The 26,492-nt window shown below is 34.6% G+C and overlaps 1 protein-coding gene across 12 annotated transcripts in view; it reads left to right on the top strand.

Annotated features, from left to right (window-relative positions):
* The window catches only part of APC (APC regulator of Wnt signaling pathway), a 148,238-nt gene that overhangs the window by 68,745 nt on the left and 53,001 nt on the right, over positions 1–26,492 (top strand). For 7 of the 12 annotated variants that reach the window (XM_086683348.1, XM_086683170.1, XM_025923456.2 and 4 more), the window contains exons 2-5: positions 13,102–13,186; positions 14,181–14,382; positions 20,982–21,090; positions 24,226–24,339. In XM_086683348.1, the coding sequence (XP_086539474.1) occupies positions 13,102–13,186; positions 14,181–14,382; positions 20,982–21,090; positions 24,226–24,339 (510 nt within the window). Of the gene's footprint in view, positions 1–3,147; positions 3,301–13,101; positions 13,187–14,180; positions 14,383–20,981; positions 21,091–24,225; positions 24,340–26,492 lie in introns of all 12 variants that reach the window. The other 5 variants (XM_086683340.1, XM_086683288.1, XM_086683032.1 and 2 more) reach the window with 1 other exon arrangement.

The raw sequence follows: 26,492 nt of genomic DNA, 5'->3' as shown, positions 1-26,492 counted from the left end.
TTGGGATATTCTAGGTATATAATTATTTCATCTGCCAATTTTATTCCTTTTAACTTCATTACTCTAGTGCAATGAGTAACATAGGGGTAAAAATGGGCTTCCCTGACTTTGGAAATAGATCCACTGTTTTCACATTAAATATGGTGCTGGCTTTGGGGCTGATGTCATGTTAAAAAAGAGTCCTTTTACATTCAGTATTCTCAACCAAGAACGGGCATTGTATTTGTAGAACATCTTTTCATCACCTTTGCCAGGATCATATTTTGTTTTCTGTGTAGATCTATTAGTATGTTCAATGATGTCGATTTTCTAATAGTGATTTTTACTATAAATTTTAGATTTTCTTTCTCTTTGCTGTTAGTTTTGATTGATTACATTTTCTAGAAAATTACCTATTTAAGTTTTCAAGTTTATTTGCATACAGTTGAGCAAAGTAGTCTTTTAGGATTCTTTTGCTTTGTTCTCTTTCTGTTAGTATTTTCCTCTTATTACCACCTAAAAGTGCTAGCAAATACATATTTTTTAATCCATCGAAACAAAACAATAAAAACAGTTTCACTGATTTAAAAAAAAAATGATCCCAGACTTCTTACATTAGTAATAATGATAACTCCAAATTTAATTCTAATTGAATATCTTACCAGCCTGCAACTTTTCTTCCTCCTTGCGTTAATTTCTTCGGATACTTCTAAGTTTGTTTTTCAGTGAACATTTGGATAAAAGTCTGAATAACAGTCCCATTGCTCTCTTTTCTCTTAACCTTTCTCTTATGGGGTGAGGATCTCTCTAATGGCATCTTGACTACAGAAAAACAAATTGGGATATTTGCATACTCTCATTAAAGTGAAAGATTCCGAGGTTTTATTAATTTCATGAGCTAAATTTTCAGTTTTTTAATGTTGTTGAGTGACTTGCAATTAAGATCTATTTGGCATGTGATTCTAATGATTGTATAAAAGGTGTTCTAAAGTAAATTTATGATTTCTCAAATTTTGCATCAAGCAGTTTTAACTTAGGGAAGAATGGTTGCAACAATTTAAAAGAATACAAGGGAGTATTACTCCGTGAAACATCTTCTTGTTCCTATCAAATTATAATTGTGATTCTGGAAGGGGGGAAAAGTGTTCAAATATTTTAATTATCCATATGAAGGGTTGAATTTTTTCCCTTCAGTAAAGAACGCTTCGTCTATGCTCATTTTGCCCATCTGGCTCTTTCTGTGATTGTGTGAGGTCTCCATGTCTTCACATACCTGTGTATACCTGTCTCTTTCCAGTGTTAGTTACCTTTAATATTTTATTATTTTAGTGCAAAGTTGCCTGTTAAAATGTTATTTGAAATAAAGAATTTCAGGGCTTGCATTATTAAATTCTGTCAGTTCCCCACTTCTGCTACATGGTTTTTAATATATTTTCAGACCCGCTTGTTAATGGGATGATGTAAAGCAGATTAATGATCATACCCATGAGTTTCTCTTTCATTTTTGAAATGTCTCTACTTTTGAAGTGGCTGAATTACTTCTTTACCTTTTGTCCCTTGGTCACAGGACAGAAGCTTAAAACAGATTGACATTGGGTCTAAGGAAGATATGTTACATGTGTCTTTTTATAACATATGTTTACATAGCACTTTTATTTTCAACCTGCCTTTTCTTACTTAATTCTAACAGTATCCCTGTAATATACGTGCTGCAGAAGAAAGCACTAACAGTATCCCTGTATTTGTGCAGATAGTAGTAGATAGCCATTTTACAAATGGTGAAAGGAATTAAAATGCAGGGACAAAGATTAAACCATGACCAAGCCTGAAATTAAGACCTGGGTCTCCAAATACAAATCTAGTTCTCATTGTTTTCAATCGTAAAGATTTTTGTCAGTGATTGCCCACCTCCCACGACTCACTTTCCTACTCAGATGACAATGGGTTGCACCAAATATATCATTAACTCAAAGAAATGGCTATATCAGAGTCCTTTGTTTTTCCTTGTTAAGGGCCTTCCAGTTGCTGAACTCCAATATTGTCTTGACTAGTTAGTGTTATAACCTGGCTGCCTTGATTTGTGTAGTGGATTTTATTACAGAAGCATCTTCTTATGTCAAGATCTTTAAGTATCGTTTACAGACAAACTTTTGTAATACTTTTTAGTTCTAAAAGAATTAAGGTAGGCACAATTTTATTTATTCTAAATTGTGTTTGGGATTAAACTAAAAAGAGAATCTGGGTCTTCTGAACTTGGTTAGTCTTAATCTAACTCTTAGCAGTCTCTAATTCTTCATACTAAGGATCTCTTACTACCTAGCTAACTTCCATATCTTTCTTTTCTTTCTTCGTCTTTCAAAGTGATGTAATTAATTGCCAGAGTCTACCTCACTTCTCTCTGACAGTTTCTACTTCCAAAATCATCAATTTTCTTTAAATGTCTTTTGGCCTCATTCTGAGCACAGTGGGTCCAAAGACCGCATATGCTATAGCATGGCCTATTATATTCATCTTTTTTAATAAATGTAATAGAACTTTGTATTAGTAATTCTTATTTTTCATCTTCCTATCAAAAAGATTTGAATTCTCAATCTAGGGCTGTCCTTTGTATTCATTCTGTTAAATGGCTACCTTTTTAATGAGGCCTTCTTGAAAGTTCAGAACTAACTACTTCCCCATGGATGATACTTAAGACTGTCCTTCTATCAAAGTGACAAAATGTAATACCTAATCTCATTAATTCACTCTGACTTTAAAGTTATGTAGCTATTGGACAAAATCCATAAATAACGTTACCAATATAAATTTCTTATCAATGCTTATACTTCATTACATAAGTTTTGCCTGTAAGACCAGTTAAAGTATCTTTGAAAACTTGAAGAAAGTCCTAACCTAACAGAAATCTCATCCACCTGTGAAAAGGCAAATGTAATCAAACACTACTGAGGTTCTCTTCTATTTTATTCCTCCTTGTCTTCAGCTAAGACTCCAGTGTTTCATCCTCTTAGAAAGATGCTGCTTGAACAATATTGGTTTGAAACCATTACTGCTAATTAACACAGTTCTTATTAAATGTCTCCAGAGTTTTGTTTCTTAATCCCTTTCTTTATAAACAAGCAGCCACAATTTTTTTAGTAGTGAATTTCAAAATCCTTTTTAACCTTATAGGTCCAAGGGTAGCCAAGGATGGCTGCAGCTTCATATGATCAGTTGTTAAAGCAAGTTGAGGCACTGAAGATGGAGAACTCAAATCTTCGACAAGAGCTAGAAGATAATTCCAATCATCTTACAAAACTGGAAACTGAGGCATCTAATATGAAGGTATCAAGACTGTGACTTTTAATTGTAGTTTATCCATTTTTATTCAGTATTCCCTCCTGTAAACTTGGGGTTAGATACTTTGCTTACTTAAACGTGTATTTTAAGTTCAGCAGTAATATGTAAACTCCTTCCTGCAAAAGTTAACATGTATGTTTTGACCAAAATGTATTAAATTAATCCAGCAAATCACGTAGAGAAAATAATCGTAAAACCCCAATTACTAGTTAGTTCTTAGTTGTTTTTAAGCTTAAAAATAAGAGACCAGCTTTAGCATCACTATACTGAGGCTGGGTATTCTGTGTAATTCATAGAAACTAGTCTCACAACTTTAGAGTGTACCTTAATTATTAAAGATAGTCTTCCTCCCCAGCTGTCCAGATCTTGTTTCCACTTAAGTGCTATAGTGATAAATGATCAAGAAAAATGGAATTCCCTAATGGGAAGAGTCCAGAACTGAGAGTCAGTACCTGGTCCTATTCCTTTTTTTTTTTTGCCACAAGTCAAGTTGTATCACCTTTAGAAACGCTTCTGGACTTAAGGTGCCTTATTTGGAAAGTACAGGCATCACACTAGCCTAGATGCTTTCCATGACTCTTTCAAGTCCTGAAATTGGTTTGCCAAATAGCATTGAAAAGTTGTGATAACCTCCAAGAAAAGTTATAAAATACTCAGTTTGTAGTGGGGAAGATATGTTCTAATTTCAGAATAATTGAGGTTAAAATTTTAGCTATTTTAATTTCCAGTTACTTAGGCAGATTATCTTCTCACTGAACTTAATAACTTTATAAATTTGGAGATCATCAACAAAACTGTTAACCTCTTTCTCTTTTAAAAACTCTTCCTGCTTTGTGTTGTTTCTGCCTCTTGGCTATTTTAGCATCCGGGTGCCTGACCCTGTTCTTCCTATCTGTCCACTACTCTTATTCATTTCCTATTTTCTTCTAATTCTTTTTCTATGCATTTTGAGGTCTCCCTTATTCTTCAAGCTTCTGTACATCGCTGAACTAGTTTGCTCCTCTCTTACCCTTTATAGTCAAATCATAACAGTTCAACCTTTTACTCATATGTATAATTCTGTCTATCCATAAATCTTTTTTATTCTAACCTATTTCTGTGGCTAAAACTGTCTTCAGCAATGATAGATCTGTAAGATACCTACTTCCAGTCCTTTTGGACATAAGGTAAACTTTAAATAAACATGTTTTCTCACCACGAACTGTGACCTTAAAAACAGCCAAATCAGTTATCTAATGGGTTAAAAAAGAATAGTTTGCTATTTTAACACTGATCAACACAATATATCTAAAATTATTGTACATGGCATGTGGTTTTAAAAGTTTGAAGATACAGAATTAAAGTTCCCTACAGGACTACTCTTTCATCTACTTTGGGAAGTATATTTTGCAAAGAACTCCTCTTGGCAGGTCTATCTAGACCTTTATAGTACACAATTTTGACATCCCTTTTAACTTTTTGCTTAAGTATTTGAGCAAATTCAGAATTAATTTTTGGGAGACATTTTAACCTACCCTTACACCCATCTCCATGCTGAAGTGGAATGTCTGAGAGTAACAATACAAGTCAGACCCTTAAATTTCTACAGTGGAATTTCAGGTTGACCACTTATCCATGCGGTACAATATTATACATCATGAATAATGAACACTTAAGGTATGTCTGAATTCAACCATGAATTGATTATTACTCAGCAAGTGCTTCTGCAGACATCTTTGCAAAGACGTCCACATATTTCTTTAAGATTGGGCATATGGTATCAAAGCAGTTACAACCCTATAATGAAATTATTTATGTAACTCTCCTTAAAACGCTTTAAGCTCAAAAGCATGACCTATGACCATTTGTTTTGTCTTGGAGTATTGATTTGTGAAAAGACTCTGGGAAACACTGGCACTTCCTACATTGGATTAAAGTTAATCCAAAACAGTAGTTATTTATCTCAAAATCACTTATTAATTATTCTTTGGAATAGATTATATATATAATCTTGAATCATGTTTCCTGTTCATTAACCTGGTTACCCCAAAGAAAGGCAAGGTGGGTCTTCAACTAGATAATTTAAGTATTTCTGAAATTTACACGGTAGTACCATCTAGTGGCAAAAAAGAATACTATTTGCTGTTGATTACAAGGCATTGATACAGATAAGCTACAAAAATATTTGTGTGTGTGTGTGTGTGACAGGGAAATATGTGTACAATAGTTAGAGAAATGTGAACCCTGACTATATATTTGAAAACATTAAAGAAAAGCTTATTTTTTAGGTATAATGATGGCATTATGGTTTAGAAAGAATCCCTGTTTAAATATATGTACTGAATTATTTATAGAAGAAATAATATGATGCCTGAGATTTGTTTTCCAAATCAGTTTGAGTCAGGGAGGGAAATAGAGGAAGTGGGTATGGATATAGATGAAACAAGATCATAAGTTTATAATTATCAAGGCAGAATGTGAGGATACATGGGAGTTTGCTATAATGTTCTCCATACTTGTGTAGATATTTGACATTTTCTGTAAAAAAATAAAATGGCAAAATAAAATAGATATTTCATGGGATTTAGATGACCTGGAAACAGATAAATACAGAAATTGTAGCTAAATTTAAAAGAAATTATGTACTGTATTTTTTATTCCAGGGTTAGAACTCAGTCAACTTGATTTACTTTAAAACGCTGAGCATAGGGGTAGCTGGGTGGCTCAGTCAGTTGAGCGTCTGACTCTTGATTTTGGCTCAGGTCATGATCCCAGGGTTGTGGGATCGAGCCCTGCATCTGGCTCCACACAGCATGGAGCCTGCTGTCTCTTCCCTGCTCAGTTTCTGTCTCTCACTCTAAAAAAAAAAAAATAATAGTAATTTAAAAAATAAAATGCTGAGCATAGCAGCAAGATAAACATGGCCATGTAGAGATGTGAAGCCTTTAAACTGAGAGATATCGGGGCGCCTGGGTGGCGCAGTCGGTTAAGCGTCCGACTTCAGCCAGGTCACGATCTCGCGGTCCGTGAGTTCGAGCCCCGCGTCGGGCTCTGGGCTGATGGCTCAGAGCCTGGAGCCTGTTTCCGATTCTGTGTCTCCCTCTCTCTCTGCCCCTCCCCTGTTCATGCTCTGTCTCTCTCTGTCCCAAAAATAAATAAATGTTGAAAAAAAAAAATTAAAAAAAATAAATAAATAAACTGAGAGATATCATGGTATAGAAAAATTATCTGTAGGTAAATTATTAATGAACCATTTATATCTTTGTTGTATTTTGTCAGAATGAAATTTTATAAATTGTTGTAGAACTTCAAAATCCCATACATGTAGAGTATCTTATTTTCAGAGTATAAGAAAGAATTAGAAATAAAAACTCAGATTGACACATTTCATAACTTAATTGGAAGATTTAATTATTAAATATATTTGGTTAATGAAAAGAATATATAACTGAGATAGTGACAGAAACAGAAGTGGGTCAAGTAACAACCTCCCTGAAATGGCATAGTTGCTCATTGATAAATATTTTCTTTTCACTTATATCACCATAGAACATTTCACCTCTAATAAATAATCCTTTAATGTTTCCAAAATCTTAAAATGTTTTTAAAAATAATGTGTGGTTATATAATATAAATAATTTTTAAAACCAAATTTCCAAGATTTATAAATGCAAATGAGTATTCTCTCCTTCAAAATACATATTAATTGTAAAAACTGCCATTTCTCAAAACATTTTCTGAAATATTTAGAATTGCTCTGCAGTTGTGTTACATTTTTGTTTTGTTTTGTTTTGTTTTGTTTTTTAAGTCTTTGAAATTGAGAACTTCTTCTGTAAGGTTGTATGCAGTACTCAGCTCCAGGCAGTCATTCCTACTCCAACAACTAAGAAACACTGGATAAGATACAAAAATCATACTTTAAAAGACCTTGGAGAACTGTGGAGTCATCAAGGAGTATATTAACTAAAATTCATAAGAGGAAAGATCTCTTTCTAGAGCAGAGATCACTGGTGATTTTCTTCCCCATGGATATTTACCGATTCTGAATACAGACTGCTGTTAATTACTGGCACAAGCAGGACTCCATTGGAGGAAAGAAACTGTCACAACTCTTGACAAACGTGGGCAGATGTGAAGTATTGACATATAGAGGAGCTCCAAATGCATGGCTAGTTTTCCCCAATGGCATTGGCTGAGTCTTGTGAAGGATGCTGGGGATGGACTAGGAAAGCTGAATATTGGGAGGCAAAGTCCTGCTGTGAGAAGGACACATTATTTTCACACAGGAGGTCTCCTTCACAAGACATTTGCCAGATTTTTACTTTGTGGAGCAGACTAAAGACCTAAGCTCACTGCGTCCAAGGGACAGAACTTTTAGGGCTAAGGAGTCAGGTACCACCTGAGAATAAGGCTGAGCTAGAAAAGCAAAGTGAATATTCTTTAATCTTGAAATGCTTGAGAGACACAGACTTAAGGTAGGTAGGCCCTGTATCAAATATGGCTAGTTTTTCTTTTAAGATAAATGTCAGATTTGGGAGCTGTATAGGGAAGGAGGCTAAGGGCTAAGGAGACAGAAACCTATATTATTTTCAGTCTAAATTTAGGGGAGAGACACATTTACAGAACTTGGCAAATCAAATTGATGTAAATTTTGCTTGAACTGCACCTGCCGCCCATTATTAGTTCCTGATTGAATGGAGATCAGACTCCAGTAGTGGAAAACGCAAATGCTAAGAGAAAATATGCCTTAAGTCTCTCTTGTTCTTGTATACGTAACGATTGGCATACAGTTAAAAGTTACAAGAAATGCAGGAAACGAAAATGATAAATGAAGAGAGCAGATAGTTAATAGAAGCAAATCCAAAGGTGATCCAGATGTTGGAATTAGGAAAGACTTCAATGTAATTATTGTAAATGTCTTGAGAAAAAGAAAAGATGGGTAAAGTGGATGAAAAGTCAGAAAATTTAGACAAAGAATTGTAATCTATAATTAAAAAGATATTCTAGAACTGAGAAATAGTTTTACTAATAACTTACTGGATTGGGCATGTAAACACAGAATGAATGAACTAGTGAGAAGACAGAATTAGTGAACATGTAAAAAGGTCAATAGGAAATACCCAAATTAAAGCACAGAAAAATAAAAAAATGTGAATAAAAAACTATATGTAAGAGTTATGAAGGACACAGATAGATACAGGCAAATATAATTGAAGAGGAGCCAGAAAGGGCAGGGGAAGAGAATGGAGTGAAAGTAATATTTAAAGAGATAGTTGCTGAGAATTAGTGTAAAGTTGCAAAGTTACAAAGACATGTGATAATTGACTAGACTAGTAGACTAGCAGAAATAGAGTTGAGAAAAATAGCCATACATATTTGGTCACTTGATTTATGACCAAGGCATCCCTGCACTTCATTGGGGCAAGGGTGGTCTTTTCAACAAGTGGTTCAGGGGCAATTAAATATTTGTATAAAGAAAAAAGTAAAGAGTTCAGAGCCTTACCTCTTATCATATGCAAAAATTAATTCAAGTTGGATTATAGACCTTTGTCTTTGTGAAAGACAAAATAGTGGCTTCCAGAAGGAAACATAGGGAACGGCTTCATGTTTTTAAAGTAGACAAAGATTTTGGGGCGCCTGGGTGGCTCAGTTGATTAAGCATCTACCTTTGGCTCCAGTCATGATCTCACGGTTCCTGAGTTTGATCCCCGCATCGGGCTCTGTGCTCACAGCTTGGAGCCTGGAGCCTGCTTCGAATTCTGTGTCTTCTTCCATCTCTGCCCCTCCCCCACTTGTGCTCTGTCTCTCTCTGTGTCTCAAAAATAAATGTAGAAAAAAAATTTTTTTTAAATAATAAAGTAGGCAAAGATTTCTTAAATAGAATGACAAAGCACTAACCATAAAAGAAAAACATAATCCCTTAAAACCAAGAACTTCTGTTAATGTTTTTAGAAGAAAATATAGGACAGTATCTTTGACGTTGGGTAGGCAAGATTTCTCAGGACACATAAAGGACTAAACAAAAAAAAAGGTATAAAATAGACTCCATCAAATTAAAAACTAAAATTAAAATCTTTTCAAAAAACTTCATTAAGAAAATGAAAAGGCAAGCCATGGGTTACAAGAAAATATTTACAATACATATATCTAATGAAGAACTCAGTATGGATAGATAAAGAATTTTTGCAAACCAGTAACCAAAAAAAAAAAAAAAAAAAAATCCAATTTAAAGAATATGGCCAAAAGTTTGAAAAGACAATTCAAAAAGAGAGATAAATGGCCAGTAAGCACATGAAAAGGGGTTCAACATCCCTTATCATCAGGGAAATGCAGATATCATTTCACTCCACTCAAATCACTAAAATTAAAAAGACTGGTCATGCATACAGTGTAACATCAGGATGCTCATACATTGTTGGTAGGAGTATAAAATACTACAGCCAGGTTGGAAAACAGACAGTTCTTTTAAAGTTAAATCCTATGACTTAGCATTTTAACTCCCAGATATGTACTCGAGAAGTGACTGCATGTGTTCACTAAAAGATACATGCAAGAATGTGCATAGTAGCATTCTTCATAATAGCCTCCAAACAAGTAACAACCCAAATGCCCACTAGGAGGATAAAGGATAAATCCACTTGGGTTTATTCATACAATGGACTACTGTACAGCATTGAAAAACCGTGAATTGATACATGTAATAGCATGGATGAATCTCATAAATGTTTGGTGAGCAAAAAACATGAGACACAAAAGATTATATGTTGTATGAATCCATTTATATGAAGTGCACAAACATGCTAAACTAATTGAAAGTCTCAAAACTTTTTTAAACCTTAAATTTCAACAGTTTTATTTACCTCTATGGTTACAGTTTTTATCAATAGATTTTTTTTTTAATGTTTCTTTATTTTTGAGAGAGAGTGAGCAAGTAAGGGAAGGGCAGAGAGAGAGAGAGGGAGACAGAAGCTTGGAAGCAGGCTCTGTGCTGTCAGTACAGAGCCTGATGTGGACTTGAACTCACGAACTGTGAGATCATGACCTGAGCTGGTCAGACGCTTAACCAACTAAGCCACCCAGGTGCCCCTCAATAGATTTCTAACCATATGTACAGAAACTTTTTGAAAAAGCTCTTGTTACAAATTGTGCATATTCAATATTTTTAAAAATTAAGAAATAGAGACCAGTAAAAAGATATCCAAATCATCCATTAAAAATTCTTTTTTAAATCAGATAACCTTTGACAGTGTATAGATTTTTCTCTCTGCACATTATATGCAGGCATGCATTTGATGGGATTATATTTTGCAGCATGCTTCTTAAAAATTGTATGTACTGGGGCACCTGAGTGGCTCAGTTGGTTAAGTGTCTGACTTCGGCTCAGGTCATGATCTTGCGGTTTTTGGGTTCAAGCCCCATGTCGAGTTCTTTGCTGACAGCTCAGAGCTTAGAGCCTGCTTTGGATTCGGTTTCTCCCTCTCTCTCTGCCCCTCCCCCGCTCACACTCTGTCTCTCTCAAAAACGAATTTTTTAAAAATTATTTTTAATTTTGTGTATCATCATAGTCTTTTCATATCAATAGTTTTAATATTACTGTAGTTGCATAGTATTCCATTATATGGCTAATTGCCATAAGTTTAATTAATTTTTATTGTTGGATATCCAAGTTTACATGGCCTTGTAATTTGATTTTGATTTTAAGTTTTTTGCTTATTATTTTTAATTTTGAAAAGTTAGGCATATGTCCTATGATATGCCAAGAATTTCTTTTAGTTGTTGTTTTTGGACTTTTTCATCTTTATACCTTTTCTAAAAACAGTATTTTTTTAATACTCATTGTTTAAAAATTACAAAACAAAAAAAATAAAAAAATGAAAAAATTGCTTGTAATTCCAGCTTCTTAGAATACCACTGTTAACATCTTGATAATTGTTTTCAGCATCAGCATCACCTGGGAACTTGTTGAAAATGAGGATTTACAGCCTGTATCCCAGGCTTACTGAATGAGCAGTCTGTGGTGCAATAGGCTTATCAGGTGATTCTGATCCATACTGAAATTTCAGACCCACACCTGTAGACTGTGGAGAAGAATCTTGTATGGAGGCCTGATCAGAACTATGCTTTAAAAGGCTTAGTCTGATAGTTCTATGCATGGTAGGACTACATAGGAGATTATTTAATAGTTTTGGGGGGGGTTAATAACCAGGATAATGACAGTAAGAATAGAAAAGAGATGGTTCTAAGAGATACTAGAGGTTGAAGACAGAATTTGATAACCAGTTGGTGATATGAAGGAGATGATGCTAAGGACTAAGCCTAAAAGGAAGAAAAGGCCGTTTACATTTAATTAAGAGGATACAAGGCAGAGAACAGGTTGTAGTAGCTCAAAATGATAGTTCTGGACATATATATCATCCAGATATAAGGTGTCTATCAGTCAAATTGGGAAAGTGAATCTGAAGTTTGCAATTGATTAGAGACATATGATTTGAAGTTACCTGCAGAAGGATAGTTGTTGAATTGTGAGGCTGGGGAGTATAAGAAATACTTATTAAAGGGCCATTGAAGCACTACAAGTAGTAGCCCTGGATGGAAGGAGAATCGGGATCCTGAGAAACACAGATAGCCTAGAATGATAGTTCTCAAACCTTATGGAAGGAATGGTGTCCTGAAGTTTATAGCAGACATTTTAGAGTATTCATTCAAGTATCACATCACTATACACATTTGTTCCTGTCCCACAGATGTGATACATTTTGGCCTTAATAATTTGAACGTGAGTATCTATCACCTCCATGTTCCTTTCAACCACCAATGTGGTCTATTATTTGAAGGTCAGATTGTAAGTCCACAGGCTATTTCTTGTTAACATAGGGATTCTTTTTTTAATGTTGATAATGTCACTGTCAAGGTAAACCAGTAAAGTTGTTTTTGCTGCATTCACTTTTTGACAGACTTCCTTTCCACTCTGTTTATGGATCATTTTCATTTTGGAGAATATTGCCCATAGTTACAAGGTCATACATGTTCAAGAACATTGTCCTGTGTTTGGAAACCTAATTGGTCAACAAGACTTTGCTGGGAACTTGAATGGAATGCCCCAGAATATGAAAAATACAATATAAATTATTAAGGAACATGCAGAAAAAATTGGTAGAAAATGACAGTTTCCAGCATTCTTTGAGGAAAATTTATCAAGAGAAGAACTTAGATGGGAAAGAAATTGCTTCAAAAGTCAGGAGGCAGTAAGCAAGAATATAGTCATTTCATTATTGGGTGAATGTAAATTAGTATGCTAGAATATATTTAAATACGGTATATAGAAACTTGAATATTTGTTAGGATGTTAAATAAGACAGCATATTATAATTGTTAATTTGGTGTTTTTCATGGTCATGTTGCAGGCTTCAGAGACATGGATTCTAAACATATAACTAGCTTTTGCAGCTTGGGCAGGACTTTTGAGTCTTGCTTGACCCATCCGAAAAATGAAAATAATTCACCTTGTATTGTTTTAAAAGTTAGAGATAATGTATCTTAACTGTTCCATATAGTATCTTGCATAGAGACTCCCCATAATCTCCGTTATCACTCCAAATATCACTGTTGTTATTGAGATATAATTTATTATTCATCATTAATAATAGGTAATATATGTAGAGTGCTTTACAGCTTAAGATACATTTTCACATTGATCTGAAATAACTTTTTTCCCTAGCCTACCTAAATGCAAGGAAACTTAGAAGCATGTCTTCAAGAAATTATTTAGAATTTTGTCATGTTAATATATTGTGTTCTTTTTTACAGGAAGTACTTAAACAGCTACAAGGAAGTATTGAAGATGAAGCTATGGCTTCTTCTGGACAGATTGATTTATTAGAGCGTCTCAAAGGTAGATTTTTTTAAGTATTTTAAAGTAATTTTTAAGCTCCAGTTGTCAACTTTAGGTGTGTATATCCAAATACAGCTTCCCTTGAGCATTGGTTTCAGTTTTGTTGGTATAACAGCCTTATCTATTAGGGTTAGTTGTTAAAATACAAATACATAAAATGTCTCTTTGTCATTCCTTCAGTTAGACATTTAACTGGCTTTGAATAAATTATTTTAGATTTCTTATTTGATTATTTTTCAGCTCTTTTTAAAGCTCATTTCTATTATGCCAGGCACTAAATAGGCTGTATGGGACAGACTGGGCTTATTTCCTTACTTGAAGGAATAAATGCCCTTCTCTGTTCCATCCAGGATAGAAATGCTTTGTCTTGTCACATATAGAAGCTGATTATATGCCATTTTTAGTAGAATTTTAAAAGAGTATCTTTCTCATTTTGTTGCTTAAAAATTCAAATACCAAAACAGGTAAAGTGCTTAATGATAATTGAAACTTGGCTGAGAAATTACCTTTGGGTCCTAAAATATATTATTATTTAGCAGGAATCTGAGGAAAGATACTTTGTCTGATTTTCCTTTAACACACTCCTTTTCCCCCTGATTCAAGCTGACTTTGGAGGGAAAGTTTAGCCATTCAGTTTCTTAATAATTGTTTATTCAGTCATGTGTATTTGTGCCTTCCTCTGTTACAAATTTAGAGTTTCAGTGAACACTTTTTTTTTTTTAAGACTTGATATTTGTATATGTTGCATTTATATCTGGAACTAGCAGTCAGCGAATATCTAGGAGCATCAGCGTTTGTGATAAGGATTTTCTCTGTTCCCTGCATAAATTTGCTACTCCTACAGGCATTATGTAATATAATGTATATGCAATTATATTATGTGTTAAAATTTGAGGACTAAAAGATGAACCTAATATTTTATTTAATTGCATTAGCAATATTTTAGCCACTTTAAAGCAATTGTTATATAAAAATTTGTCTCTCTTTTATTTAGAACTTAATTTAGATAGCAGTAATTTCCCTGGAGTGAAACTACGCTCAAAAATGTCCCTCCGTTCTTATGGAAGCCGCGAAGGATCTGTATCTAGTCGTTCAGGAGAGTGCAGTCCTGTTCCTATGGGTTCGTTTCCAAAAAGAGGGTTTGTAAATGGAAGCAGAGAAAATACTGGTTATTTAGAAGAACTTGAGAAAGAAAGGTAACTTTTCTTCATTAAATAGTAAACTTGAATGTTCAATTTTTTCCATTATTTTGTCATTTTGTAAATACAAGGTAGGAATTTACGAAGCATGTATGGCAGATGATCACTAACACTTAAGAGAGCATTTGCATTTATTAATTCAAAAATAGTATGTTACTGATCATACTTATATTAAATCTAAAAATGTAAAGAGGCAAAATTAAATCTGAAAATGTAACAGAGGCAATTCCTGGGATTCTAAGTTTTGTACTTTGTTACTTAAATGCCTCAAGTGCCCTGTATAGATGATCATAACAGTTACATCAAGTTAAAATATGTAACTGATTTTTAATTGAATTTCTTGGTACCTTTTGAAATAAATTCAATAACTCCAGAGCCAGTATAAGGTAACTTTCCATTAGGGATGGCCTATTACAAGTGGCCACAAATGAAACATTCCTTTATTTTTTTGTTTATTTATTTTGAGGGAGAGAGTGATTGCATGGGAGCACACAGGTTGGGGAGGGACAGAGAGAGGAGGGGAGGAGATTGGGGGGTGGGGGTGGAGAAAGAGAGAGAATTCCAAGCAGGACACAGAGCTCGAATGCAAGAACTCTGAGATCATGACCTGAGCCAAAATCAAGAGTTGGACCGTTAGCCTCCTGAGCCACCCAGGCGCCCCTGAAACGCTTCTTAATTTATCGGTTTCAGTGTCTTAAAAAAACATTACTTGACATATATTATGGGTCTGGTTTCTCATAGCTAATGTGTTAACTTCTTCTCTTACTGAAGTTAAAATCATCTCACTACAAATACCAGAATATCTATCACCAAATACCAGAATATCTATCACCCACCAAGAACTTTTTCAAATGTTTTGTAAAAGGTTATGAATTCCTTAATGCATGAATATCTTATTTTTATATTCCTAAAAATTCTATTAAACTTGAAGAAATATTAAAATGTATAAACATTACATATTAGCTCTGCCATCTCGATCATGTCATTAAATTTGGTATTGTTTTCTCCTGTAAAAGAGGAACATGGTTCTACCTTGCAGAGTTGTAAAAGTGATTATTAGTGTAAAAATGTCCAGCATATCTAACTGAAAGGCAAAAGACCTTTTGCTGCTCTCTCTCTCTCTGGTTTTAGGTGTGTCCATCTGTAAAAATAGGTTAATCTTCTGGACCAGAAATAGTGTTAAGCTTTCTTTCATCTTGAGTTTACATGAGTCTCTGCTTCTTACCTCGAGCCAGGAATATTTCTGTCTGACCCTATAGGAAACACTGTTGTGAATAACAAGCATCTACCATCTTCCATCTCTGTCCCCTTTGAACTCTATTAAGAAACAGAGGATTTGTGAGCATACCATCTTTCCTAGGAACTAACTTTGCATCACATAGATAAAGCCCTGAGTTTATTAGCGGAGGGAGAGAGAGGAGAGTATGTGTGTAGTTCTGATTTATCTTGTGCCCTCTTGGTTCTCACTGTGTTGGAGGGAGGTAAAAATTGAGTCCTTGATTGTATGACAGAATCTTTATTTTGCTGTCACACTCATTTGCTAGTTCAGATAGGTCTAAGGTCAATCTCATTTTCCTTCTTCATTATCAATGTCATTGATGAGAAATTTAATACCAATCCGATTCTCATTCCTTTGTAGGTAGCCATTTTCCCCTCTTTTGAAGCTTTTAGAATGCCTCAGTATACATGTTTTCTTCATTCATTATGCTGGATAATCACTGTGCCCTTTTGATCCAGAAATATATTTCCTTCAACTTTTGAAAATTCTGTTACATGATTTCTTTGATGACTTTCTCCTCTCTCTTTTTTATTCTTTCTTTCCCTCTCTTAAATCATAGATTCACTCTCTTTGTCTCTTTTTTTCTTGTTTTCTTTATTGCCCAAGATAAGTGCTAGAGTCAAGCCAGGACTCAAACCCAGTTACACAGCTCTGTAATCTTTTTGAACCTCAGTTTTCCAATCTGAGGAGTGAGCCTAAGAATAACTACCTCAAAGGGTATTGTGAGGGTTAAACTAGATTTAAAAAATAATTGCTCTCTCTCTCTCTCAAAATAAATAAACTTTTGAGAAAAAGAAATTAAAAATAGGGCTTCTGGGTGGCTTGGTTGAGCGTCTGACTCTTGCTTTCAGTTCAGGTCATGATCTTGTGGTTCATGAGTTCAAGCCCTATATCATGCTTTGTGTTGGCGGTGTGGAGCCTGCTTGGGATTCTCTTCCCCCACCCCATCTCTCTCTCTCTCTCTCTCTCTCTCTCTCTCTCTCTCTCTGGGATTCTCTTCCCCCACCCCATCTCTCTCTCTCTCTCTCTCTCTCTCTCTCTCTCTCTCTCTCTCACATACACACACACACACACACTAAATAAACTTAAAAAAAAAGAAATTAAAAAATATTTAGAACTGTGTCTGGTCCTTAGAACATTCAATAAATGTAAGCTATCATCATGTTAGCTATTCACTCATTTAACAAATATTTATTAAATACCTAATATATACATGCCATGCTCTTTTAGATGACCCTAAGTTAGAAGACTAAGAAGGCACAAGATTTACTTTTTAAAGAAAATTGTTAATAATCACTAAATAAGCCCAAACCTAAAGAGCTGTCTGTCTCTGGCTCTAGACCTAGTTTTAGTTCTGAGCCTTTAACAGTGTTGTCAACCACTATCATTTAACCACTTGTTAACTTTTGGCTCAAGACATTGTGACCTTGGCTTCCTCAGAGCATTTTATCACAGTCTGACCTTAACCTTAACAATAACAGCTTGTCCCTCTTCTCCCTAGCCTCCCCTCCACCGCCATCACTAACATTGGCCTATCAATTTAAGCACTTTTAACATCCAGCTACTTAATGATGAGCCCATTTATTGGAGAGTAACCAGAGGAAATAGCAGCATCACCATCTATCTCTCTCTTCATGACCTCTAAGTCCTGGTAGGTCCTGTGGGTTCTCACCAGGAAACACTGAAAAATAAGATCAGATCTCATCTTTATGCCAGCTTGTGAAAGGAGTTTAGGTTTTCTCCTGTGCTTTCTCCTGCTTCTGTCGTCAGAAATGGGAGGGATGAGGTAGATTCTCATTAGTCTGCACCTCCCCCAACATTGCTACAATCATAAGCAGGGGCTTACTGTCTTTCCATGGATTCCCTCACTACTAAGCTTGCCACATCAAAAATGAAAGCATATTTCTTATTTTTTAAATTGTTTCTCAGTAATGGAAAGGGAATTTTAGCAAGAATAGAACCTTTCACATTCACATGTATATATATTTTGCAAAACAATATAATCAAACAGAATTTTAAAGTAACAGTTTTAAAGTGGAGATCATCTGTGTAAATGAGCAAACCCCAGAAGCCATAATAGAAAATATCCACAAATTTGACGACAAAAAAAATTCAAAATTTGCTACATGACAAAAGCATTATAAACAAAGTTTAAAGACCAGTGATAAACAGAGAAAATACATTTACAACCCATATAACTGACAAAGTACAATCATTCTTAATATGAATGAGGTCCTATAAATAAGTAAGAAAAAGTTACAGGCAAGGAAATACAAATGGTTTTCAAATTGAATAATTGCTTATCCTGGGGCGACTGCGAGGCTCAATCAGCTAAGCATCCAACTTCGCCTCAGGTCATGATCTTGGCGATTCACAAGTTCACAGCTCAGAGCCTAGAGCCTGCTTTGGACTCTGTGTCTCCCTTTCTCTCTGCCCCTGTCTCTGTCTCTCTCTCTCAAAAATAAAAACATTAAAAAAATAAAGAAAAAGTGCTTAACCTTACTAAGAGAAATCAAATTAAAACTGTAGTTGATATACCATTAAAAAAACTGGATATGCAAAAATAAAGATTGATAAAACATTATCAAGTGAAAGTGGTAGGGGTATAAGTTGGTATAACAATGTAATAAGAACAGTAAGTTAAAATTTTACATACCCTAGGAATTTATCTTAAATACATGCTTGCACATTTGTGAAATGGGGATATATATAAGGATATTCAGTGCAGCATTGTTTATAATAACAAAAATTTAGAAAGGCCCTATGTTCCTTCTAAAACAAAACTAGTTACAGGGTATCCCATTATAGATTCATCAATAGTGTGCAGCTAGCAAAAAAGATGTAGGACCCTTTTATGTTCTGACATAGAATGATCTCCCAAGATAGATTTTTAAGTGAAAAAAAGGTTAATAGGATAATACATAGAATAACATGCTACTGTTCATGTTTAAAAATGTACATGTGGGGTGCCTGGGTGGCTCAGTTGGTTGAGCTTCTGACTTTGGCTCAGCTTCTCATGGTCTGTGAGTTCGATTAAGCCCTGCGTCGGGCTCTGTGCTGACAGCTCAGAGCCTGGAGCCTGCTTCAGATTCTGTGTCTCCCTCTCTCTGACCCTCCCCCATTCATGCTGTGTCTCTCTCTGTCTCAAAACATAAAAATAAAACATTAAAAAAAATTTTTAATGTACATATAAGTGTACACATAGATTCTTGCATTTTTATAGAATATCTCTGGGAAATATACACCAGGAAATGACAATAGAGGTCACTTTGGGAAAGAGCCACATGATAGGAAATCACAGACTTTTTGTACCTACTTAGTTTTATCCCAAATTAACACTCTTATTTTGCATTTATGTTTATAATGATCAGATATAGAATATCTTGATATTGTTATTGAAGACATTGATTGGGTTGCCCAGGAATTACATAACAAATTCTTCAAATTCCAAACTAAGAAAAAGTTTCTCTGAGAATAACTTATTATTGTTGTACAGTAACAATATATTTCTTTTTTTGTTATTAAGTTTCTGCAACTAATTTTTTTTAATTCTAATACAGTTAACATATAGTGTTATGTTATTTTCAGGTGTACAATAGTGATTCAACAGTTCTGTACATTACTCAGTGCTCATCATGATAGGTGTACTCTTAAATCACCCTTCATGTAATTCACCCACTCCCCCCCCCCCCCAACCTCCTCTCTGGTAATCATCAGTTTGTTCTCTCTAGTTAAGAGTCTGTTTTTTGGTTTGCCTCTTTTTGCTTTGTTCATTTTTGTTCCATAAATTCCACATGAGTGAAATCATGTGGTATGTGTTTGTCTTTTTTGACTGACTTATTTCACTTAGCATTATACTCTCTAGATCTATCCATGTCATTGTGAATGGCAAGATTTCATTCTTTTTTATGGCTGAGTAATCCATAGTATGTATGTGTGTATATATATGTGTGTATACACACACACACACACACACACACACACACACACACACACACACACACATATCTCCATTCTTCTTTTTTTTCAGTATAAAGTTTATTATTAAATTGGTTTCCATACAACACCCAGTGCTCATCCCAAAAGGTGCCCTCCTCAATACCCATCACCCACCTTCTCCTCCCTCCCACCCCCCCATCAACCCTCAGTTTGTTCTCAGTTTTTAAGAGTCTCTTATGCTTTGGCTCTCTTCCACTCTAACCTCTTTTTTTTTTTTTCCTTCCCCTCCCCCCATGGGTTTCTGTTAAGTTTCTCAGGATCCACATAAGAGTGAAACCATATGGTATCTGTCTTTCTCTGTATGGCTTATTTCACTTAGCATCACACTCTCCAGTTCCATCCATGTTGCTACAAAGGGCCATATTTCATTCTTTCTCATTGCCACGTAGTACTCCATTGTTTTTTTTTTCTCTCCATTCTTCTTAATCATCTATCATTGGACACTTGAGTTGCTTCCATAATTTGGCTATTGTAAATAATACTACACTAAACACAGGGTGCATGTATCTTTTCAAATTAGTGTTTTCATATTCTTTGGGTAAATACCCAGTAGTGCAATTGCTGGATTGGAGGGTAGTTCTATTTTTAATTTTTTGAGGAACCTCCATACTGTTTTCCAGGGTGACTGCACCAGTTTACATTTCAACCAACAGTGCATGAGCATTCCTTTTCCTCACCAACACTTGTTGTTTCTTGTTTTTTATTTTAGCCATTTTGATAGGTTTGAGGTGATATCTCATTGTAGTTTTGATTTGCATTTCTCTGATGATGAGTGATGTTGAGCATTGTTTCATGTGTCTGTTGGCCATCTGTATGTCTTCTTTGGAGAAATACACAGTGACAAAATATTTCTTATTATTTTGGCTGCTGAGAAGCTGAAAGCCATGTCTGTCCAGTGCAGTGGCTTCCTATACTCTAGGTTTGTTTTTTGTATAATTACTGCTTTTTTTTACTCCTCTATTATGCTTTTTATTCTTATATTCACTTTTGAATTTTGTTATATGTGTACTTTTTTCTGTAAACTATCATATTCTTAGACTATGCTAAATGTGAAGAAAGCCTTTGGTTGACATGTGAACATTCTAGTTAGGATGTTTAACATCTTATTTAGGTGGAAAAGTAAAAAACTTTAATATTCAAATTTTAATGATTATAAAATTTTAAGTCCCACCTTCAAAAATCTAAAATCACTAAGTTTTCTGCTTCTTCATTAATAGTACTTTAGTTTAAATAGAGAACATTACAATTACAGCTGATAAGAATTACTGTTATGTATTCTGTTAGCATTTTGTAAACTTCCCCTTTTTTTGAAAAACAGATCATTACTTCTTGCTGATCTTGACAAAGAAGAAAAGGAAAAAGACTGGTATTATGCTCAACTTCAGAATCTCACTAAAAGAATAGATAGTCTTCCTTTAACTGAAAATGTAAGTAACTTAGCTTATTTTAGACTTTAGTAACTTGATCTTTTAAAAATACCTGTTACTCATTAAAAATCCAGGATAACTACGTTTTTAGTTTTCTGTAAACTGTACTATGTTTTATCTAACTTTAAACTCAAATGTATAATAGTTAATGAATTTTTGTTTGTAAAGGTGATAAAACTTCATTATGCTCAAGCAAATAATTTGTTTTCAGCCCCTAATTAAGAAAATCTATTAAGTTTGAATTTTAAAGGACTCAGGATTCAACTAGGCAACTGGTTTTTTATTCTGTCTGTTTAATTACCAAACGTACTCTGTAGAATTGTTTATTACCATCTATTTTTTTTTAACCATAGTACATGCCATATAGTTTTTGCAATTAAAGTGTCTTTGAAAAGAATTTGACTGCTATTCCAGTTATTATAAATGACAAAAGCTGTTGGCAAGGATCTCTAGGACTTTTTACAAGTATTAAAATTTGGTTTGCAAATATAACTATGTGAAAAAGAATTTAATCTTGTCAGCTTTTCTTTCCCCACACAAGCTCTCCATGTCAACTAATTTATTCATGGGATGACACATGTAAGAGTATTTCAGAATAGAATGTTCTGGAATACATTAATAATCTTAAAATTATATGTTACTGTTATCCATAAATACTTTTTACAGTTTTAAAAAAAAAATAGGTTAATTAAAATTATATTGTCCTTGGGGCGCCTGGGTGGCTCAGAGGCTTAAGCCTTGGACTTCAGCTCAGGTCATGATCTCACAGTTCGTGAGTTCAAGCCCCGTGTTGGGCTCTGTGCTGACAGCTCAGAGACTGGAGCCTGCTTTGGATTCTGTGTCTATTTTTAAAAAAATATATTGTTCTCTCTTAGCTTAGATTTTTCATTTTCTAATGACATTTTTGAGAGAATATAACAAATGAAAAAGCAAAAGTAGAAAGAAGGGACACAGGGTGCCTGGGTGGCTCAGTCAGTTAAGCCTCTGACTCCAGCTTAGGTCCTGATTTCATGGTTCATGAGTTTGAGCCCGCATCAGGCTCTCTGCTGTCAGTACAGAGCCTGCTTTGGATCCTCTGTCCCCCTCTGTTTTTGCCCCTCCCCCACTTGCTCACTTTGTCAAAAATAAACACTTCAAAAAAAGGAAGAAGGAATGCTTTTTTCAAAACATGTACTTAGCCAGGTTTCCTCATGGGCATTGTCTGGCAGGAGCTGGAACCAGAAGCTAAAATGCACTGTCTCCTAGAACAATCATACAAGATTTTGAGAGGAAGAGAAAGGATCTCTTTTCCTGATAGTGTTCTTGACATCTTCTGGGGAGTTAAGGAGACTCAGATAGTGAAAGAACAGTTAATGGAAAGTTCTTGGATTCAGGGATTAGGAACTCAGGAAGGTTTGGTGGGATTTTTACTCTTAAATAAAAAATACCTAAGCATATTGCTCTCCATTCACTTTGGTAATTAGAACAAAAAAATTTAGAGTCCAGTTGTCTACATGTAATCAGGTTTAAGAAAGTGCTTAGATATATGTGACAACTTGAGAGAATAACTGGTTAATATCTGAAACAGAGATGAGTTGTCAAATAAGTTATTCCCATATTTATTAAATAACCATTTATTTATTGGCATATATAAGACACTATAGACCATTTGGCAACATTAGCAAATGTAAACTGCATGTATATCATAAATATTTTTTTAATTTCACAGTTTTTGCATTTATATTGGGAAGCAAGTTAAGAACACATTCATTTGCAAATACCAAGATATTAGACATTGCTTTTAAAACATCAGATCTAAACCACATTATTGCAACATACTTTGTCACGTTTACCTTTTTATTTTTTGCAGGGCACTTTGGGAAGTGGAGGATAAGTAAGTGGAGTTAGAACTGGTTCATTGGGAATTAGAAATAACATACAGACTAATTCATCTGTGTTGCAACCCATAACTTGGGCATGCCTATAGAAATACATTCTCCGTAGAGTGTCATCTGCATTATTGAAAGGGAAAAGGGTGAGAGTTCCCCTAACTTAACTCACAAAGTAGTTTGGAATTCTTGGACCTACAGAATGTCGTTCTGAGTCAGACACAGGTCTGACACAGCTCTTTGCTAGGCATATAGAGCATAAAAAAATCTATAGCTCTTCCTCATTTCCTTCATGGCCTATTATCATTTTATTTAATCATGTTTTAGCTATTACCACTTGTTGTGTTTGTTTTTTTTTACATTCATTTACTTAGAGATTGAGAGAGAGAGAGAGCGTGAGCAGGAGAGGGGCAGAGAGAGAATCCCAAGCAGGCTCTGAGCTGTCAGTGCATAGCCTGACATAGCATTTGATCTCACAAACCGTAAGATCAGACATGAGCCGAAATCAGGAGTCAGACATTTAACTGACTGAGCCACCCAGGCATGTGTTTATAAGTTTCATTACCTTGTCCTTTTCATCCTTTTGTATGTCTAGCAGTTATCTTAGTGCCCGGGATTTTAACTATAGGGTTAATTGATTTTTTAATGAATTAACACCCTCCTGTATGAAGAACTTCTTTTTGTTTATTTCAGCTTTGCTTTTTTGAATTACCAAAAAGTTTGTGTTGTCTTGTAATATGTGATTATCTATATTATGTAAAAGCTTTTCCTTGTCCCATTTTCTTCATTTTGCAAATGGGGAGAGTTTCTTTGTTTAATCTGCATGTTTATAACAATCGTTAAATTGAGATACAAACTTAAGGATGATGGATGGTTTCTTGATTTTTCTATGTTGTCCACATTAATATGCTAGTTTTTAGTAGTTAAAGTAGTACCCCCTCAGTGCAGAGGATAATATGGGAACTGAAGATAGGCTTACCCTAACTGGACCAGTTATATATTTTAAATGAATCAGTACAATTTAAGTAAAGCCATTTGTGGCTACAGGGCAGTAAAAGTTTTAAACTCAGTATTTCACATCAGGGACCCAGACTGAGCCCAGCACCTATAATCAAATTTTAGGACTCCTGAAAGAACAAAATAATCTTGTTATATGTAGTAACTTACATATTTGATATTAATTTTCTTTTTAGGCATTAATATGCTTTTTTGTTTTTACTGATAAACTTATGAGATATTAGCATTTCAATTTAATTTGTGGTTTTAGTTTTCCTTACAAACAGATATGACCAGAAGACAATTGGAATATGAAGCAAGGCAAATCAGAGTTGCAATGGAAGAACAACTAGGTACTTGCCAGGATATGGAGAAAAGAGCACAGGTAACTTATTATTAAATTATGAAACAGCACAGGCTAGAGGAGAGCTATTAAGAATGTGATGAATTATAGCTCTGTTAACATTGATTAAATTTTATTATTAAAGATATTTATAAGTCTACCTTCACTTAGGCACTGTTTCAGAATAATAATTTATTATGGCTGCTGCGCATCATAACCAATATTCACGTGATTCTGCCTCTACCGTATTTCATTTCCCTGATTCTGTTCTGCTGTGCCTTGGAATAGTAAGAGAGAAAAAGTGTTAGATGCTGGTTATCTGGTAGCTGATAGTTAACTTCACTTCTCCTTTGAGATTTTTGCTTCTTGTAATCTAAGTATGTGTAATGACATTCAGAATATTTCACTGCTCTTTAAGTTGTACACAAAAAAGGGAAGACCTCACTTAAAGAAAGTAGGAAGGAAATATAGAAAGAGGACACAGGGAGAGGTGAAATGAGTTGGATGGAGAACATTCCCATATTTCTACCTCAATTGATGTCAAGAAAAGAATATTAAATAGCTTTGCTATTTGTCAAGCATTTTCATACATTATTGAATTTAGCACTTTGTATTTACACAAGTGTATTACTCGCTAATGTTTTAAGCCCTGACAAGGCCTTACCATTTGCCTTGTCTGTTTCAAAGCAAGTATGGGCATTAAAAAAGAAAAACAAAAAAAGGAAAACTTTTACAACAAACTGGGAGGAAAACATTATTTTAAAGATTTTATTTAAGGGAATAGTCAATAAAAGGGAGGGCCTACATTTGTATGTATGGTATAAATACATTTTTTATTCCAAGAAGTTTATGGTTTTAAAATCACTAATACAAGACATTTTACATCCCCAAACTGTAGTTTTTATCTTTTATATGGTAGTTTCCTAAACACAATGTATATTTGCTTTATGCTAGAGTATGGTGGTAGACTAAGGAGATAGTTAAGCCCCAGTACCATGATATATTTTGTAGTCCATACCTGTTACTTTCACAATGAGGCTAGAGGCTCAACTAATATATCTATATTACTTATGTTATGATACATGCATATAATAACTTTTGTTAATTTCCTCTCACTACCTCCCCCATCTGTTCAAATTAACATCTTAAATGCCAAAAGTAAAACTTTAAGGGGGTTCTGGGTGGCTCAGTCAGTTAAGTGTCCGACTTCGACTCAGATCATGATCTCACAGTTTGTGAGTTCGAGCCCTACATCAGGCTCAGTGCTGACAGCCCAGAGCCTGGAGCTTGCTTCTGATTCTGTGTCTCCCCTGTTCATGCTCTGCCTCTCTCTCTCTCTCAAAAATAAATAAACATTTAAAAAAAAAATTTTTTTTTAAAAGTAAAACTTTAAAAATAAGCCTTTCAGTAGAAAATATATATGAATATCTTTCTAATATTGGGGTAAAAAAGGATTTCTTAAGCAAGATATAGAATACTATTTGTAAAAGAAAAAACTGATAAGTTTCATTGTATTAAAATTCAGAATTTATCGGGTACCTTAAAAATACATAAATTTTGGGTTTGCAGTTACATGGATGAAATTAGAGGGTATTATGCTAAATGAAATTAGTCAGAGAAAGACAAATATCATATCACTTAACTCATGTGGAATTTAAGATACAAAACAGATGAACATAGGGGAAAGGAAGCAAAAATAATACAAAACAAGGAGGGGGACAAAACATAAGAGACTCTTAAATACAGAGAACAGCTGTGGGTTGCTTGAAGGGTTGTGGGTGGGGGATGGGCTAAATTGCTAAGGGGCATTAAGGAAGACATTTGTTGGGATGAGCACTGGGTATTCTACATAGGGGATGAATCACTGGAATCTACTCCTAAAATCATCATTGCACAATATGCTAACTAACTTGGATGTAAATTAAAAAATAAATAAGATATAAAAATACATAAATTTGGGGGGAAATGGTAAATAGCTCAGTAAATACATAGGTACAGCTAGCAACTTATTTGGGAGAAGAGAAATTAAATTAGATCCCTAATTCAAACCTTGTATACGAAAAATTACAAATGGGAGTGCCTGGATGGCTCATTCGGTTAAGCATCTGACTTCGGCTGAGGTCATGATCTCACGGCTCGTGGGTTTAAGCCCCATGTCGGACTCTGTGCTGACAGCTCGGGAGCCTGGAGCCTGC

The sequence above is a fragment of the Puma concolor genome, chromosome A1 (genome assembly GCF_028749965.1).
Source record: "Puma concolor isolate L17-30 chromosome A1, mPumCon1.1.hap2, whole genome shotgun sequence".
Classification (NCBI taxonomy): domain Eukaryota; kingdom Metazoa; phylum Chordata; class Mammalia; order Carnivora; family Felidae; genus Puma; species Puma concolor.
This window is presented reverse-complemented; position numbering and strand designations above follow the sequence as displayed.